Source organism: Hypanus sabinus, chromosome 1, assembly GCF_030144855.1.
Source record: "Hypanus sabinus isolate sHypSab1 chromosome 1, sHypSab1.hap1, whole genome shotgun sequence".
Taxonomy (NCBI): Eukaryota; Metazoa; Chordata; class Chondrichthyes; order Myliobatiformes; family Dasyatidae; genus Hypanus; species Hypanus sabinus.
The window spans coordinates 63658299-63678569 of NC_082706.1; the positions used below are offsets into that span (position 1 = coordinate 63658299).

General features: G+C 39.1%; 1 protein-coding gene across 5 annotated transcripts in view; it reads left to right on the plus strand.

The window, feature by feature from the left end:
• LOC132394392 (arf-GAP with SH3 domain, ANK repeat and PH domain-containing protein 1-like) overlaps positions 1-20271 on the plus strand; it is a 426165-nt gene that overhangs the window by 365374 nt on the left and 40520 nt on the right. For 4 of the 5 annotated variants that reach the window (XM_059970475.1, XM_059970464.1, XM_059970483.1 and 1 more), the window contains 4 exons: positions 1141-1208; positions 3923-4030; positions 7318-7543; positions 10897-11073. In XM_059970475.1, coding sequence (XP_059826458.1) covers positions 1141-1208; positions 3923-4030; positions 7318-7543; positions 10897-11073 — 579 coding nt within the window. The remainder of the gene's footprint in view (positions 1-1140; positions 1209-3922; positions 4031-7317; positions 7544-10896; positions 11074-20271) is intronic. The other variant, XM_059970494.1, reaches the window with a different exon arrangement.

Consider the following 20271-nt stretch of genomic DNA (forward strand, 5'->3'; position numbering starts at 1 on the left):
AAAGGCTCCTTTGAAATAAAGAACACTATCACTATCATTTAATCAGGATGGGTCTGTCTCTATGGTTGTTTTGGGGGTGGGGGTTGGAGATTTAATCAACAACACATAGGCTTTAAGCACTCAAAGTGAAAGTCTTCTGGCTATAATTTTTCCTTTTATTTTCATGAACTTAGGATAATATCGAATAGCAAGCAACAAATAAAGGTTTGAAGATATTCCTTAAGCAACACACACAAAATGCAGGCCGAATTCACCAGGTCAGGCTGCATCTATTGAGAGGAATAAAGAGTTGTCATTTTGAGCCATCAGTCTCTCATTTATTCCTCTCCACTGATGCAGCTTGATGTGCTGACTTCCTTCAGCACTTCTTATGTGTTACTTTGGATTTACAGCATTTGCAAAATTTCTTGTGATTAAGATATCCCTTGAAAACTGATAGGTTGTTTTAATGCAAAGATGAGTTCCCCAACTTAGTCAACTGAAAGCAGGCAGTTTGGGCTAGCAACACAATTAGTTCAGGTTATTGTGAAGAATTGAAGGAATAGGAAGATCAAGTGATGGGCGGGGAATGGACAGTGTACAGATGGGTTTTGTGTTGTAGTTGAGGAAACCACTTATGAAGGAGGAATATCAAAATCCTGTGCAATTTTTTTAATAATAGAGATTTTAAAAAGAATATTTGCATGAAAGTTGTAGAACAACAATATATTAGCTAGAGAGGCAAGTACTTGAGGAAATGATTCTTGCATGAAAGGAAGTGCACATTTATTTTAGACTTTTCAGTGTAACGTGTATAAACTGAAAAAAAATTATTTCTCAATTGACTTGTGTTCATATGATACTCACCCAGCAATCAACGTGTCAGTCAAGTTATGTAGGCTAGAGAAATGACCAGAAGTTGTGCGCAATCTGAATTCAAGGGGGAAAAGATAAACACAAGGCCATCTGCAAATAGTCACCAATTAATTTTTGCAGTACAATTATATTCTTTTTATCAGTACCATAGAAATTAAACTGCTGTTCTAAAATGCAGTATTGTTATGAAAAAACTATATCTGGAAATTAATCTTTGTTGTGAAAAACTAAGTTTGGGCTGTTGTGATTTTTAAAAAATTTTTACTTATTATATTTTTATAACAGTAAACCAGAGTGGTGAGACATCTCTTGATATAGCAAGAAGATTGAAGCGTGCACAGTGTGAAGAACTGGTAAGAAACGGTTCAATTAATTGCAAACAAGAGAAAATCTACAGATGGCTGGAAATCCAAGCAACACATGCAAAATGCTATAGGAACACAGCATGAATGGAAAAGAGTACAGTGGAGATTTCAGGCTGAGAACGTTCAGCAGGACTGGGGAGAAAAGATGAGGGGTCAGAGTTAGAAGGTGGAGGGAAGGGAGGAAGAAACAGGAAGTGATAGGTGAAACCGGGAGAGGGGAAGAGAAGAGCGGGGAAGTTGATTGGTGAAAGAGGTACAGGGCTGGAGAATGAGGAATCTAAAAGGAGAGGACAGAAGGTCATGGAAAAAAGACAAAGGGGGAAATGGGCAGGCAAGGAGAAAAGGTGAGAGGGGGAAAAGGGGATGGGAAATTGAAAGGGTGGGGGATTATCGGAATTTCATGTTCATATCATCAGGTTGAAGGCTACCCAGACAGAATATAAGATTTTGCTCCTCAACCTGAATGTGGCCTCATCATGACAGTAGAGGAGGCCATGGATAGATATGAAATGGAATTAAAATGGTTGGTATCCTGAAGATCCTGCTTTTTCTGGCAGATGGAGCCTAGGTGTTTGTTGAAGTGGTTTCACAATCTATGTTGGGTCTCACTGATAAAAAGAGGTCATATGGGGAGTACTGAACACAGTATCAGGTGAAGTGTTGCCTCACCTGGAAGGATTGTTTGGGACCCTGAATGATAGTGAGGAAGAAGGTGTAGGAGCTTACAAGGATAAGTGCCAGGAGACAGATTAATGGGGAGGGATGAATAGACAGGGGAGTCGCATAGGGAGTGATCCCTGCGGAATGCAGAAAGTGTGTGGGAGGGAAAGATGTGCTTGGTGATGGAAATTATGGGAAATTAATGTGCTGGACATGAAGGCCGGTGGGATGGTAGGTGAGGATAAGGAGCCTGATCCCTGGTAGGGTGGTGGGTAGATGGGGTGAGGGCAGACATGCGCAAATTGGAAGAGATGGGGTTGAGGGCAGCAATGATGATTGAATGGCAATGATGATGGCAGCAAGAAGCAATGAAGCTTCTTTCTTTGTTCTGGAAAGAAAAGCCTCATCCTGAGAGCAGATGCAGAGACGGAGGAATAGCATTCATTCTGATGTCTACTCCATAGAATTCTGTCCACTATCAGTTTTGTCATCTTGCCATGCATAATCATTAATAATAATGATAATAACTTGTTCATAGAGCACTTTTCATAGAGGCGCTATAGTTCAAAGGGCTTTACAATGGGATAAATCCAAACTTAAAAATAAACATGGAAATAAAAGACAAAAAGATTTTAGTTAAAAGAAAGGGTAGGTAAGTAGGCCTTGAGCTGTTTTAAAGTGTCAACTGAGTCAGCATCCCTAAAGGTATTGAATTGCATAGTTTTGGAGCATAGTTCATAAAACCTGATTAGCTGATTATCTTTTAAGGGAGATTGTTTAAATTTGAGAGACCGAAATAAGACTTGAGAGTTTGAAAATAAAAGTGGTTCTGTGATTTTCTCAAAGGTTCATTTTATTATCAAAGTATGTTTGCAGAATGTAATTCTGAGATTTGTCTTCTCCAGATAGCCATAAAATACAGGAAACCATAGAAGTCATTGAAAGAAAGACATCGCCCCCCCCCCCCAGCACAAAATGCGGAAACAAAAACTTGCAAACCCTCTCAACCCCTCCCTCACACAAAAACCAACCGATCACCCACATGGCAAAACATCCCCTTCAAACCATCAAACCCCAAACCACCAGCCCACCAATCAGCAACAAGAAAGAATGAACGAGAACAGGAAAGATAACATAGAACTGAAAGAAGCCAATATGAACTAATTTGTTCAAACTTAAAATCTCAGAGTTTTGATAACATCTCCAAAAGCATTGGAACCCATTGGCCCCACTGAGGGCAGCAACCCGAACCAGTAGCCCCTCAGAGGGCAATGGTCCTGAACCAGTGGCCCCTCCGAGAGCAGAGACCCAGACATTAACAATCTTAAAAACAAATAAGAAAAAATTTAAGATATAGAATGCTAATGCAGAGTAGTTAGGATGGGAGTAATGCTCCCTCATTCCTGGTTTTAGTTTAAAGTTTTGTAAGTGTATTGAATGAATAGAAGTGTATCAATAGCTTGCTTTGCATGGCCAGTAAAAATTGAATTGCAATAATCTAGTCTATTCGATATAAAGGCAAGAATTCTTTTTTTAGCATAACAAACGGACATAGCTTTGCAAAAGACATTTATTTTGTTCATTGGCTACATTGTCGACCAAAGAGTGCAAACATATCAAATCCCATTATGTTGATCCAGGATTTAAGGCTGTTTTTTTATTGACTTGTTGGAACAGCATTGCCAACTTTAAATCATTATTTTCTCTCTCAAAGTAGTTTAAATGTATTATCAATTAAAATTTAGAGAATTCAATTTATTTGTAAATTATACCACTAATTTCCAAAACAGCTTCATGTTGAAAACACTATGAAACCTAATTAGTTCACAAATGTTAATCTTAATTTAGGTTTGTTGTGACCACCAGGTGAAGAAAATTGAATCCTTAAAAAGAATGGGACCATCCTATTCTTGAAATAACCTTGCAGTTTCTTGGAAGGCATGTGGCTATTTAAAATTTGAAATATACATATTCCATCATGAAAAATAGTTACATTATTGAGTATGCAAATATTGATGTTTTATACTTTATATTGATTTCAGATCAGTCAAGCTGCTTTAGGAAAAGTTAACCCTCATGTGCATGTAGAATATGAATGGCAGTTGCGGCAAGAAGAGATTGATGAAAGTGATGATGATTTGGATGAAAAGGTAAGAATAGAATGTATAACAGGTACAAGTTATCTCCGTGCAGTCAATCAATCTCAGCCAATGTGGCATATTATCTATTGAGCTGTAGCTCTCATGGTTAAAAACAGTTTGTGAAGCGAGTAAGTTTGAAAGAGAGACAGAAAAAATCATCTAAAAGTTTTTTTCACAGGAATTGTCTTTTGCAAGTGTATTGAAGAATTGTTCAATGTGATGTTTAATCCTGATGTAAAGGCTAAATTTGATACAGAACAGCTACAGAATCTGAATAGTTTATGTTAAATGAGACCTCATAGTTTGACATAGTGAATTGGATAATTTCATCTGGGGCTGTAAACCGTCTGCCCCACCTCACTCAATTTGATAGCTAAGTAAACACTCAGAGAGGCAGGTCTTTTAATATGCTTACCCCAGAAAAGAAAATTGGGTTATGAATACCGAACAGTAGAGGCAGGATTAGGAACCTTCTTTCCCTGTAAAGTAATAAATGGACAAGTTGGGCAGGATTTATCTTGGGTGCTTTACACCCAGATATAGCTGCTGAGCATGTATTCCAGAGTTTATTATTAAATGGTAGAAAGCACAGTTGTGTAGATGATGATCTGCCCTGCCACAGATATGTCCATGGAAAGCTCTCTGAATCTCACTGTCGAAGATTACCCAAAGACGATGTATAATGTAAATGTCATGCAGCATACTTCATTTTAAAATTTCTAGAAGGATAGTGACAAAAAGGTTGTTAAACTTTTGGTTTAACTATTCCTGGAAGACAGTGAACATTTCTGGTCTGAACATTATTAGGTGTAGAGGCAGTGCAGAAGGCATGTCGAAGATTACCCAAAGACGATGTATAATGTAAATGTCATGCAGCATACTTCATTTTAAAATTTCTAGAAGGATAGTGACAAAAAGGTTGTTAAACTTTTGGTTTAACTATTCCTGGAAGACAGTGAACATTTCTGGTCTGAACATTATTAGGTGTAGAGGCAGTGCAGAAGGCATGGCAAAGGTTTGTTGCAATGGCATCACATCTGAGATTATCCATATACAGAGGGCTGCTTTATATTTACTCCAGAAAAAGGGAAGTCTGAGGGGTGGTCTGATGGAGTGTTTGATAGGAATGATGTATGAAAGATTGTTCCCATTTGAGAGAGATCAGAATTGGCAATGGCAGGCATTTCATGCCTGGGTAACTATTGTTGTGGTTATTATGACAGCTGGATTACTAAAGTGGTAATGAAAGTTGGTGGTGTTGATATTGAGGATAGTCTTAGGCTACAGGATGGGTAGAGCAATGACAAAGGCCAAGCAAACACAGAGAATGGTAGGACCCTGAGGAGTAATGAGGAACAAGTCCAAGAATCCCTTAAAGTGATGGAGGTACGGTATATGGAATATTGGCCTTCATCAGCTGGGGCACAGAATATAAGAGGAGGGAGGTTATGATGCAACTTATTAGAATATTGTTTAGGTCACATTTGGTATACTATACAGTATTGGTTGCCCCGTTATAGGGGAGGAAGTGAGGGCAAAGAGGAAATTCGCCAGGATGTTACCTGGGATGGAGTATTTCAAGGTTCAAGTGTATTTGTCACATGTACACTTAAAACAAACATCAACATATAAAGTGAAATGTATCATTTGAGTTAATCACTAGGTGTGCTGGGGTCAGCCCACAAGTGTTGCCACACATTCCAGTGCCAGCGTAGCTTGCTCACAGTAAGGATAGACTGGATAAGTTTGGTACACAAAATTAGCAAAAGTATAGATAGGGTGAAGAGAAGGAAACATTTCCCTTAGCAGTGATATCAAAACTAGAGAGCATAAGTTTAAGTTTAGGGTAAGTAGTAAGAGGTCTTGAAGGTTTTTTCAGACTTTGAGGGTAGTTGGAACCTGAGTGTGTGGCAGAGGTAGATAGTCTCAGATGTTTAAAAAGCAATTGAGTCACCAAGATCTCTGCTAGTCTGTGGGATTCCGTGCTTGGCATGCATATGGTGGACTGACAGGCCTGTCTCAGTGCTGATATTTGAGAAGGCCCAGATGAGATTCACGAGCACGATCTTAGAAATGATAAGGTTATGCATGAGGAGCATTTGATAGCTCTGGGCCTACACTTGCTGGAGTTTAAAAGGGGGTGATCTCATTGAAACCTATTGGATTATGAAAAGCCAGGATAGAGTGGATGCGGAGAGGATGTTTCTTATAGTGGAGGAGTTTAAGACCAAAGGGCACAACCTTAGAATAGAAGGACGTCCCTTTAGAACAAAGATGAGGAGGAATTTCTTTAGCCAAAGGGTGGGGAATCTGGAATTCATTGCCACATATGGCTGTGAAGGCCAGGTGATTGGATAAATTTACAAGAAAGGTTGATAGATTCTTGATTAGAAAGGGTATCAAAGGTTACGGGGAGAATGCAGGAGTTGTCTGGGGTAATAAGTCAGCCATGGTGAGCAGACTTCATGGGCTGAATGGCCTACTTTCTGCTCCTATATCACAATCAGAATCAGGTTTATAATCACTGGCGTATGTTATGATATTTGTTAACTTAGCAGCAGCAGTTCAATGCAATACATAATATAGAAGAAAAAAGAAAATAATAAATCAATTACAGTATACATGTATTGAATAGATTAAAAACCTTGCAAAAAACAGAAATAATATATATTTATGAAGTGAGGTAGTGTTCATCGGTTCAATGTCCATTTAGGAATATACAAGATATTAAGAGGAACAGCCAGCACCTCTTCCCTAGGGCACCACTGCTCAATACAAGAGGACATGGCTTTAAGGTAAGGGGAGGAAAGTTCAAGGGGGATATTAGAGGAAGGTTTTTTACTCGGAGAGTAGTTAGTGCATGGAATGCACTGCCTGAGTCAGTGGTGGAGGCAGATACACCAGTGAAATTTAAGAGAGTACTAGACAGGAGGGTTATTAGGAAGACAGGTGTTAAGGGTCGGCACAGCATGGCTGAACGCCCTGTACTGTGCTGTATCGTTCTATGTTCTATGACTCGGATGACAGAGGGGAAGAAGCTGTTGCTGAATCGCTGAGCGTGTGCCTTCAGGCTTCTGTACCTCCTACCTGTTGGTAACAGTGAGAAAAGGGCATGCCCTGGGTGCTGGAGGTCCTTAATAATGGACACTGCCTTTCTGAGACACTGCTCCTTGGAGATGTCCTGGGTACTTGGTAGGCCAGTACCCATGATGGAGCCAACTAAATTTACGACCCTCTTATTGTCTTATGAATCCTAGATTTACAGTTAGATTGAATAACTTTTTTTCTTTCATTAGACCAGCCCAATTAAAAAAGAGCGTTCCCCAAGGCCTCAGAGTTTCTGCCATTCTTCCAGTATCTCGCCTCAAGATAAACTAATGATTCCGGGGCTTGGCATAGCGCGAGAAAAGCAGCGCCTATCCTATGGAGTATTTAGTAATCAAATGTACGGAAGTAGCACTGATTCTCCAACATCACCGGCCACTGATGCCCCTCCTCTGCCTCCTAGAAATCCAAGTAAAGGTTGGTGTCTTTATGAAAGAGAGATCTTCTGTAATATCATGATCTATGAATAATAACTTCCATGTTTATTTGCTAATTGCAAGTTAGTAAATCTTAGAAAAAAGTTAGAAAAAGTTAGAAAAAACACAGCTGAGGCATTTTTATGATGCTATTTTCACCATAATAATGAATACTTTGCTATATTTTTATTAATTTTTTTTACAATTTCTCTCCCTGCTGCTTAACACAAAAGATTGAAACACTTCTCATTGGCTGAATTCATCACTAATTTTTGCCAAAATGTATATGTATAGCATTGTATGATTCAAGTTGGAAATGCTGATTGTTTGAACATTGATCATTTTTATCCCTCCAAAAATGACTCATTGAACATTATAAAATAATAAAACACGTTACTTGTCCTAGAGTTTGTCCAAGAAAGCTGTACAAGTTTTGCTGCTGTATTGTCAGAATAAAGTTTGGTAGTTCATATTAAATGATCATAAAATGCAAACTTTTCTAATAAACGTTAATAACAATGGCCAGTGGTAACGGATTTTTAAAATGTTGAGAAAATAACTAAGACTGAAGTGAAGGTGTTTTAATCTCTCGGCCACCTTGCAGGCACGATGCTCAAAACCTTATGTTGGATTATCTGGCATCTTGAAGATCAATTTAAAAATTAAAATGCTTTGAACTATTGTTTTTCAATTTTACTTATAAACACGGAGAGGGTTAACTCCAATAAATAAAAGAACCTCCTTCCATGTATTAATCAGATTTTTTGCCTGATCAAAGCCATGATCATTATCCATTGATCTATGAGCATGCGTTTCTGCATCACTCATTCTACTGACCTGAGCTTCAAACTTTGCAATCAAAAACTCTCACATTTCTTTATTTTAACAAAAATGTTAAAGTCCTTTTTAAAAAACTTTTTTTAAAATATGGAAAGAAAATAAGCAAACAAACATGGTAAATATTTGTTATCACAGACTGTGACACCGCATGAAGTTTGCTTTATATAAAATATGAGTTGAATGTATCTTCAGATCAGAGTTATTGACATTTAGGAAGGAATTAGTTACAGACGATAATAATGCTATCTCAGTATACAATATTCCTTCAATGTGACATTTCAAAAACCAGATGGCAGGCTGATGATGATTTTTTCAGAATCATGCCTGTAGCATGCCTTTAAATGTCCTCATTTCTTCCACCACATTTCAGTATGTTTAACAACCTCTCTCATTGTCAGTATCAATTGAATAAGAAAGAGCATTAGGTTATTTGCCAACAAGCTAAAACACTATGAAAGGAACAATGAGTAATAATCACAGTTAGAATGAAGTTAATTTAAATTATCATTTGTTTTTATCTGAAGTGTTAGACATACCTCTGATAGCATCTGTGCTTCTAAGATAGCAATTTGTAAGTTTGACTTCCACTCAGAACTTGAGACAAAAATCAAGGCTTTATCCAACATCTTTTTGATCTCTGTTCATTATCAGTAGCTTTTGTAAGTGCAGATTGCCTCTTCTATTTCTTGCATTAGAAGATGAGCATTCTTCCAAAAGTGCTTAGTTTTAAAGAGATGTGAAAGGTGCTATGTAAGCACAAGAGGGTCTGCAGATGCTGGAAATTCACAGGAACAAATCCAAAATGCTAGAGGAACTCAGCGGATTAGGCAGCATCGATGGAGGGAAATGAAATGTCAACTGTTTATTCCTTCCTATGTAAATGTATTTTATACCTTTATGAACATGGCTAGTAATTAAGGTTTTACTCAGGTATTTAGTTCGGAGAAAAAATAAGTGTCTAATTTGAAAAATTTCCATATGTTAATTGTGAGTTGTATGGATAGGAAAAGGAGCCTTAACCATTTTGCCATTTGATAGTTTCTGTGGAGAAGCCATTGAAGCTAATGAAGTTGCTTCTCTTGTGCACAAATGCCTTTTGAGCACACCAGCAACAAAATGGCATAGATTGTAAAATTGCTATAGATTTTGGAAAAAAAGTTAAACTAAAACAGTCAAAATATTTGTCCTACCTTGAATGAACTTTTCAACTGAATGCCATTTAAATGGCAGTTTCTACAGTATTGTTCGTTCTACTGAAATAATTTGGCCCCAAACTGGAACTAGTATTTTAAACACAAGATTCCAAATGCTGAAAAATCCTGTGTAACATACGCAAAATGCTGGAGGAAGTCAGAAGTTCAGGCAACATCTTGGGAGAGGAATATACAGTTGACATTTCAGGTTGAGACCCTTTATCAGCATTTTTCAATGCATTTGTAGGCTTTTACACTTCTGGTCATGCATGTAATATAACTGCTGAAACAGCATGAAAGTAGTTTCACATAAAATCTCTTCAATATGTGACCTTTATATGATTCTGTATTCTCAACAGAGAGTCACACCTACTCGGGGCACAGATGGAAAAATCAATTCTGCTGAACTTTCTCTGTACTGTTTGTTGTTTCTTGCTGGGAGTGTAGAACGATAGAAATGTGCCCCTCATTTTGATGGATTAGAAAAAAATAATTGTACATTTAATAACCATTCTTGATTATACGCAGCATATACCAAATCACTTCACAGCCAGCCAGTGACCTAATATAGCAACAACACTTGCATGTCATGTATAGAAAACTTTGTATGTAGTTAGGTACTCTGTCATCTGTTTCAGATGGTGAGAGTGCTATAGACAAACATCTATTTACAGGTTTGTTGAGGAAGCCTAGGGTTATTTTATGTGCACCAGAACAGCCAAATGTATTGTGTATTTCTAATTATTGTACAGCTGAACCTTAGTAACAAACTTAGTGGCAGCAAAGGAGCAGAGGCTAAACTCTGCACTGTGGCTCGAATGAGTGAAAATATTGCTGCCATTTCTCATACACCACTCAGATTTATATCATACCCGGTGAAAATGCATGTCTTAAACTGTTAGTAGGCATGAGTTGAGGGGGGGGGGGGGGAGGTGGGTTCACTGGCAAGATCATGTAGCAAAGCCACCAATTGCTAAAATGGAAATTGTGGAAAGAAAATCATTACATACTAATTTTGCAGCCTAATTTAACGTTCTTGACCAAGTCTTATCAGTGTACATTTCTTCTTTTTCTGAGCAAGACAAATTTTGAAACTTTAATTTTTAGCAGTAAAATTTGAAATGGTAGGTATGTTTTGCAAATATAATTATATGATCACTGTTGCAACTTTGAAGTGTATTTGTTTTCTGTCCATGTTTTAATCACAGATAAACTGTTTTTTACATTTGTGTTTGATCCTCCATTGCATCGTTATTGCTTGCATTCATAACTACTCTGAGCATACTGTGTAGTAGTCGGTTATGTTTTTGTGCTTCTCCAGCTCCTCATGGCCCAGTCCCTCCTTCAGTCCTTCCTCTAGGTCCCCAGGTCACAACCGGCAGCTCCACTCTGTCAAAGAAGAGGCCACCGCCCCCACCCCCCGGACACAAACGAACCTTATCTGACCCACCAAGCCCGCTACCTCATGGTCCCCAGAATAAAGGTCTGATTCCTTGGGGTGAGTTTTTCTTGTTTTAAATTAGTTTAAGTTATTGTAGGAAACAGAAAATTGTATTATTGTTCAAGAAGATTGGAAGTGATATTGAGGGGGGAATCGGGGGAAAGTTCATTGTTCCTCAGTCATTACATTTCAATATTTAAATGTAATTTGCAACTATTAGTACGAGGAAGCCAAATCATCTGAATTCATTAACACTTTTAAGAAACTAAAACACTTGTATTTCTCTATTTCAGACTAAAGGTTATTGTTCAGTTGCTCATTGTGTAATTTTGTATTCTGTATGCTCCCTATCATCATCACCCCTCATCGTTGTCTGTAATATTCGTGATTGTTGTCTGTGTTTTTTCTTAAGTATTGCCTTTTAAAATACTTCAGGCAATCAGAGACTCATTGACTTCGATAAAATAACCACTGGAAAAGCAGCAAAAAGCCTTATAAACAGGCTTTTAGTACATATCAGAATCAGAACTTGGTTTATTATCACTGACATACGGTAGATTGTGAAATTTGTTGTTTGGTGGCAACAGTACAGTGCAATACATAAAAATATTACATGGTACAATAAGGAATATAAAAAAGTAAATAAGCAATCCAAAAAGATAGCAAAATAATGAGGTGGTGTACAAGATTTCATGGACTGTTCAGAAATTTGATGGTGGAGGGTGGACCTTTTGAGCATATTGGCTAATGTTTCTCATAAACCGTTTAGTAAAAGCAAAGTGCATTATTTTAATCCTTTAATACATGTGATTGGGTGTTGACGTGTTGCCTAGTGGGCAAGGCATCAGACTAGTAACCTGAAGGTCACTGGTTCGAGCCTCAGCTGAGGCAGCGTGTTTGTGTCCTTGAGCGAGGCACTTAACAACACATTGCTCTGCGACGTCACCAGTGCCAAGTTGCTTGGGTCCTAGTGCCCTTCCCTTGGACAACATCAGTGGCGTGGAGAGGGGAAGGCCTGCAGCTTGGGCAACTGCCGGTCTCCCATACAACCCTACCCAGGCCTTCGCCCTGGAAACTCCAGGCGCAGATCCATGGTCCCTCGAGACCGACGGATGCCAACACCACTTGTGATTGGCAAAATCCATATTTGTTGTCCATTCCTTATGCCTTCAAAGGGAAGCAGTGATTTGCTTTTTTGAACCATTAAGGTTCTTGTGGACATATTCTCCTGACCTGCAGTCTCCAGTGACATCCAAAATTGACATCAAGGTTCAGTGATATTTTGGGTTGATCCTGCTGTGTGTCTTACCCTTCTAAGATATGGCTGAGGCTACCGGAGAAGCTTTGGTGAGTTGGAGAGTGTCATTTTAATGGTGGACTCTTTATAATGAGTAATGGTGAAGTGAGTGAATAATTACAGTGGAAAATGGAATAACTTGGCAGGTTGAGCCTCTTTGATGGTGGTCACCCTGTACCAATTGCGGTCCACTGAATAATGGAAAGGCTTTATTAAGTAGCTGGAAGATAAATCAGTAGTTACAGGTTAATCAGCCACTGTGCTGTTACAGGTGGCTTCCTGAGAGCAAGAAGAAAAAGGGAATTTGATAGGGGTAGACAAAAATGATCAGGGGTCACCAACCTTTTTTGCACCGCGGACCGGTTTAATATTGATAATACTCTTGCGGACCGGGGGGAGCGGGACGGTGTGGGTGTTAATATTGACCGGAATATAGGCGATAAGTCAACTATAAGTCACTTATAAATGCCTAATACACTCAATTTCATTTCTAAAAAGGTTTATCTTAACGAATTTAATATTGAACACACAGCACATATTTTCCTCGCATGAACATAGTGATAAGTCAATTATAACTCACTTATAAGTCAATAGCATCATAACAGTTTAAGTAACATTTGGCTCTTAAACACACAGTGCATATTTTCCTCATATGAACATATAAAATCATTGTAACACGCCAGTGAGAGGACAAGGTAAGGGCCAGAGGTCCCCGTATCGGGGCCACGGCAGTCGTGGTGACTGATCGAGCGAGGAGTTCGACGGGGCACGTGCCCACCCCCCTTGTAGGTAGGTAGGATCTATCGGTCGACAGAAGTTTGGCTCGAGGGATGACTTTCAGTAGATCGCAGCGAGGTAGCTGCTCTGCTACTTACGAAACCCTGAGCCCGAATTCGGTTGTCTGCGAATATTTTAGCACCGGCTTCCCCACGAACATTCGGTGTGGTAAACAGGTTTCAAGGCGGCGCCCATCTGTCCGCGCTCCAGGCCAGGAGCAAAGGCACGTCTCGCTGGCCACGCAAGGCCAACCAATGATCACTGGAGTGAGGGTATCACTGCATTTAGGCGACTGATGAGCTCACGTGCATTCAAGTTCAACAGTGGGCGTGACAGGGAATGAGGAAAGGTGCAGCTGACTCATATCGTTTCATATTGCCAAATCATATCATTTCCTCACAGCCCGGTAGCACATGCTTTGCGGCCCAGTGTTTGAGGGCCACTGGTATAGATAGGGTAAATGCTAGCAGACTTCACTTAGATAGTGGTGAGAGTGTGGAGTGAGCTGTCAGTGGAATGGTGGATACTGGATTGATTTCCACGTTTAAGAGAAATGTTGATAGATACATGGATGGGAGGGATGTAAGGGCTATGGTCCAGCTACAGGTCAATGGTACCAGGCAGAGTAGTAGTTGAGCGTGCTTTCTGTGCTTCAGTGCTCTATTACACCAGGTGCAATGTTTGTATTTTCAAATTACAAGAATAAGGTTTTTGAAGGTAGCATGAACAACAAGAGACAGGAAGACTGGTAGTGATATTTCAGGCACCACCAGGTGATCTTTAATCAACTTTAACAATCAGAGTAAGTTTTGATGGAAGATTGAGTGATTTGACTATAATTTTGGATCTCTTTCTCAGGAGGTCATCTTTTCGTATGTTGTCAAAGTTAAGAGGGACAAAATTAAGAATTTACTTTGAGAGGTGCCTTCAGCATTTTATATAAATCCTTTTAGAGTCAAACACCATTTTGTTGAAGTGAGCTCCAGTCATGTTGCTTCAAGTTCTAGGATAAATCTGTTACTGAGCAGCGATGGGATAATAGAAAAATTAACTCCAGTTCAGTGTCAGAGGACAAAAACTAGCAGAAAAGTTCACTTTGTAGAAGTATTTAAAGACTGTTAAGTTTTTTTGGACTAGAATGAAATATTGACTATATAATGACGACCTGCTGAACATTGGCATGAATGTACAGAACATAATTTGAAAATCTGCAGAACTCAGTAAAGTAGGAAACAGTGAAAAAGGGTCATATATTTGAGATCCCTCAAGCAGCCATATGTCACTCCTGGGGAGCTTGCATGTTGTCCCTGTGATTGCAAGAGTCTTTAACCGGGTGTTCCAGTTCCTCCACATCACAAAGGTGTGCATGTTGTCAAAGCCTCCATGGAGGAAAGAACAACAAATGACTCCTGAGAACCCCAGTCTATAATTGCTCAAAGTGCAGAAGGTGATTTCAAAATAGCACCAATAACACTGAAATACTTAAATCACAAGCACACAGAGGCCCAGTGTTAACAGATGGAGCACATCCACCTGCCCATCTTGCTAGGCACCACATGCTCTACCTGTGGGAAAAGTCTGCAATCCTCACATAAATTTCCTTCAGGCATGTCCAACCCCACTGAACTGGAGTGAAACCAGTCCTCCTCAATCTGAGAAGGAGGCAATAAATGACAGCTCCTGTTGTGTTTCGTGACTCCAGAAATTAATTGAAAGAAAAAACATGTGAGCCCCAGAAAACATGAACTTTGTTTTCACTTTAGTGAGGTTATGTGGTGGCATAATGATGTATGTCCTTCATGAACTTGTACTTTTATGTAAACAAAGAATGTTCAATGAAACAATATACAACATTTCCAATGTTAGTCAAATATTGAGTATGAAACACTCCCCCATGCTTTGCTATAATGCATCTCAACTATGTACACAACACACTGTCTTAATGCGTTCTATTGGGTCTGTTTGTTTTGTGGCTGTCTGTAAGAAGACAAGTCTCAAAGTTGTATGAAGTATACCTACTTTGATAATAAATGTACTTTGACTATATACAGTGCATACAAAACATATTCACCCACCTCCCCTTTGGAAGCTTTTATGTTTTATTGTTTTACAACATTCAATCACAATGAATTTAATTTGGCTTTATTGACACTGGTCAACAGAAAGAGACTCTTCCATGTCAAAGTGAAAACAAATCTCTGCAAAGTGATCTAAATTAATTACAAATATAAAACACAAAATAATTCATGCATAAGAATTCACACCCCCCCCCCCCTTAATATGACACACCAAATCATCACTGGTGCAGCCAATTGGTTTTAGAAGTCACATAGTTAGTTAAATGGAGATCTGTTTTTGGAGACCTGTAGGTAGGCAAGGTGTTTCAATTGATTGTAGTAAAATACACCTGTATCTGCAAGATCCTACTGCTGGTGAGTCCGTATCCTGGCAAAAACTGCATCATGAAGACAGAAGGACTCCGCAAAAAGGTTATTGAAAAGCATATGCCAGGAGATGGATACAAGGAAATTTCTAAGGCACTGAATATCCCCTAGAATGCAGTTGTCAATTATCAAGAAATGGAAAAAATATGGCACAGCTGTAAATCTGCCCAGAGTAGGCTCTCCTCAAAAATTGAGTGACTGCAAGAAGGGGACTAGTGAAGGAGGCCACCAAGAGACCTATGACAACTCTGGAGGAGTTACAAGCTTCAGTTTCTGAGAAGGGAGAGACTGTGCATACGACTGTTGCCCGGGTGCTTCACCAGTCACAGTTTAATGGGAGTGTGGCAAAGAGAAAGCCACTGTTGAAAAAAAAACTCACACGAGTTTGCCAAAAGGCATGTAGTAGACTCTGATGTAAGCTGGAAGAATATTCTATGCTCTGATTAAACCAAAAGTGAGCTTTTTGGCCGTCAGACTGAACGCTATGTTTGGCGTAAACCAAACACCGCACATCATCAAAAACCCACCATCACTACTGTGAAGCATGGTGTGGCTGCTTTCGTGCGTGGGGATGCTTCACTGCAGTAGGCTTTGGAAAGCTTATGAAGATCGAGGGTAAAATTAATGCAGCAAAATACAGGGAAATCCTGGAGGAAACCTTGATGCAGTTTGCAAGAGACCTGTGACTTGGGAGAAGATCTGTTTTCCAACAAGACAATGACCCCAAGCTTAAAGCCAAAGCTACACAGTTAATGTAGTTTAAAAACAACAAAGTTAATGTCCTGGAGTGGCCAAGTCACAGACCAGACCACAATCAAATTGAGTATTTGTGACTGGACTTGAAAAGAACTGTTCACTTATGATCCCCATGCAAACTGACAGAGCTTAAACAGTTTTGTAAAGAAGAATAGGGACAAATTGCAGTGTCCAGGTGTTCAAAGCTGATAGAGACCTATCCACTCAGACTCAAGGACTGTAATTGCTGCCGAGGGTGCATCTAGTAAATACTGATTTGAAGGGGGTGAGTAATTACAGTCAGCCCTCCTTATACGTGAGCGATTGGTTCCGGGACCCCTCACAGATACAACAAAACATGGATGCTCAAGTCCCTATTCAACCTGTCTCAATGCGGTGGACCTGAGGACCCAGCGGAACCCCAGACCTTATGTAACCTGTCTCAGTGCGGTGGGCATTAGGACCCAGCAGCAGAGCACTGAATCCGCAGTGTTTCTGTTTGCAAAAATAATCACGATCACGACTGAAAATTAAGTGGAAATAATAAAGCGATCAGAAAGAGGTGAAACGCCATCAGTCATTGGAAAAACATTAGGCTTCGTCAGTGAATGATAGGAACAATTTTAAAGGATAAAGTGAGAAAGGCTCTGCCCCAATAAAAGCTACAATTATTACTAAGCAGTGCAGTGGTTTAATTATTAGGTTTTGGGTTTTTGATCTTCCACATCAACCCAGCACGGTGGAGAGCACACTCGGGAGCGAACTGTCACTGGACCGAACTCGGGAACTTCCATTCCTGAGCCTGGTGCTGAAACATACGTTCTTAAGCTTTTTATATGCATAGAAGGGTAAAATATAGACTATATGCTAAAACAAACATTTGACTAACTGACGCTAAATAATACCAGATGTACCTGTTCCGACTCACTTAGTAAGAGAGCTTCCGATTTTTTTCAATCCTGATCCACGATAACTCACACACATCCTCCCGTATACTTTAAATCGTCTCTAGATTACTTATAATACCTAATACAATGTAAATGCTATGTAAAATAGTTGTTATACTGCATTGTTTAAGGAATAATGACAAGAAAAAAAAAGTCTGTACTTTCTGGAAGAGCACTTCCGGGTTTTTGTGATTTGCGGTTGGTTGAATTCGTGCATGCAGAATTCGCGGATAAAGAGGGCTGACTGTATACAATCAATTATTTTGTGTTTAATAATTGTAATAAATTAGACTAATTTCTAGAAATTTTAGAAATCAAATTTCTAATAATGCATGGTAAGAGGCTTGATCTGGTAATCTGTCCCAGGCCACCAGAAAACTTCTTGAGCCAACACTTTCATTTTGACCATGCCTTGATAACTGACTTGTAGCTCCACCAACACTTTCGCTGTCAAGCTGGATGGTACGACGACTTTGAATCCCCACATAAGGCAACCTCTGACAAGGGCAAGTTCATCCTAGTGCTGGTAAAAATGGAACTAGAATTTCTGCTGCACATTCCAGCCAATTTGAGTTGCCACATAGATCTCAGAGAGTGTGGGGGTCCTTTCTGATTTCCTTTTGGCTCTGTTGTAATAAGGAGACTTTAAATTTGCATTAGGGAGAATATGTCTTTTGTAAAATTCTCTAGTATATTCTTTTCAAAGGGTAAATGGGACAATTCAACAGCATTTCCATGATTAGTTGATCTATTGAATTCGATTTTGTAATTGTGTCCTCCAAGAAACAGAGTTCATTTGGTCGTCACTACCTCCTCCCATAGATGCTGTCTGGCCTGCTGAGTTCTGCCAGCATTTTGTGTTTTTACTCATTACTGTCTTCTGCTGCTGCTGTTAATGGAACATGCTTCTGAATTGAAAATTAGTTTTCTCAAATCTCTTGTGTAATCCTTGTGCGTCAAAGGTGTGACCACAGAAAGTGATACTTGGTTTAAAGGATTCACGCTTGCTGCATTATGCTCTGTGAGTCCATTATCTTCTAATCTTCTTAACACTGTCTTGAGATTTTGGAGATGTTTCTTATCATCCTCGCCAGTATCAGTAATGTCTTCTAGGTAACTCTTGAGTGCCTGGCAGCCTTGCAGCACCTGGTCCATAACTCTCTGTCCGGGTGCAAGTGTAGATGTTACTCCATATATAAGTCTATTATAGTGATAAAGCCTTTTGTGAGTGTTTATGGTGCGATCCACTTTGGAGTCATCTTCTATTTCTGTAAGCAGGCCTCAGCTAAGTCTCCTTGGCTGAAGTGTTTTCTTGCAGAAAGGTTTGCAAAGATATCCTCTATCCTGGGCAGAGGGTATTGGTCTACTTTTAGTCACCATAGATCTTGACAGACTCATTCTTCGTGACTGCTTGGACAACTGACATAGCCTAAGAACCCACTCAACCTTGGAAAGGACCGAGGCGGGCTTTATAAAACTTGGATGTGGCATTTTCATTTAACACTGTTTTATTGATATGTAAATAGCAGATGGATCTGCAATCAAGTTGTAATTGTCTCAGCCAAACATGCCCCACAATGCTGACCCTGCTGTTATTAACACGTACAAGCTCAATGTGACTTGTTGGTTGTTACATTTCACTATTATGAATATCTTTCCCACAGGAGTTATCTTTTCTCCAGTACAAGTTCTTAGTTGGACATATGCAGGCTTCAATTTAGTATCTTTGAAACGTGATTCAGATTCATTTTGTGGAATAACTGCAACAGCTGAACCAGTGTCCATTCCATTCACTTCTGGTGTAAGCCATATTGCTCGTCTCTCGTTAGTTTTCACGTTTTAAATTTCAAATCGTCTTCTGTCACTCCCATCATTATCAAAGGTAACAGAATGCAGATTAGTGCTCTTTTAGAAACTGCAACTTGATTTTTTTTATCTTTTCCTCTTCCTTTCAGTCCATTTATTTTTGTCTGCCCAACATGCTCTTTGTATGCATCCTATTTTGTTGCATTTTCTGCAAATTTCACCTTTAAATCTGCATTGGTCTGGTGAATTTGCCCCCCTGCCTCAACAGCAACACAATTTGTTCAACCAGGCAGATTTCTGTTTGGATGTTGCAATTTTGTTCCGCTCATTTTCTTTCCAGCTCAGTTGCATCTCTGCCATTTCCATTGATACAGCAATTTCAACTGCTTTTTAAAATGAGAGTTATGCTCTAGTTAGAAGCCTTTTATAAATGCTTTCTTGTAAGATCCCACAATCTAAATGATCACTCAGTGCATCCATGTAAGCTGAAATGGACTCTCCTTCCTTTTGATTCTGTTTATGAAATCTAAAGCGTTCTGCAATCAGCAACGGTTATGATTCTAAACGTTCCTGCGTTACTTACAAAAATTCAGCAAAGCTCACTTCTGCTGGTTTAATTGGAGCAGTTAATCTTATAAACTAACTGAATAATTTTCCACCTATTACACTTAGAAAAACTGGCATTCATTTCTTATTGGCTTTAAAATACTGCTCAATTTTTCCTGTGTGCATTATCCAGTTACCTGTTGTGCAGTGAACCATGTCAGTCTTTCTGATATAGTCAGCCATTTCTGCTTTTTTTTTAGTTATGATTATCATCACCTGGTATTTGCTGTTTATGAACCTGTGAATTTCATCCATTTTCTGCCCTTTTTATTAACTCAACCATTGCTGCCCCTTCCGAAGAAACGTGCTGCCTATTTTTTTAACTTGTATGTTTCTGTCTTCCCCTTGTGAAGAAAAAAATTGCGTTGCACTTTTTAAAAACTCGAATGTCTCACTGCACGTCAGTGGTTAGGTGGTTGTATCGGATTAGTTTTAAAACTTCCTCATCATTCATGTTTTGTAGCTTCAGAAATTAATCGAAAGAAAAAGCACAGAAGTCCAGGAATATACGTCTACTTCATTTTAACTTTAGACGTGGTGGTGAAATGGCATATGCTAGTCACGTACTTTTACATATAATCTATAATGAATTGTATAAAGAATGCTTAATCAAGCAATATATTTATAAAGTTACTCAAATATT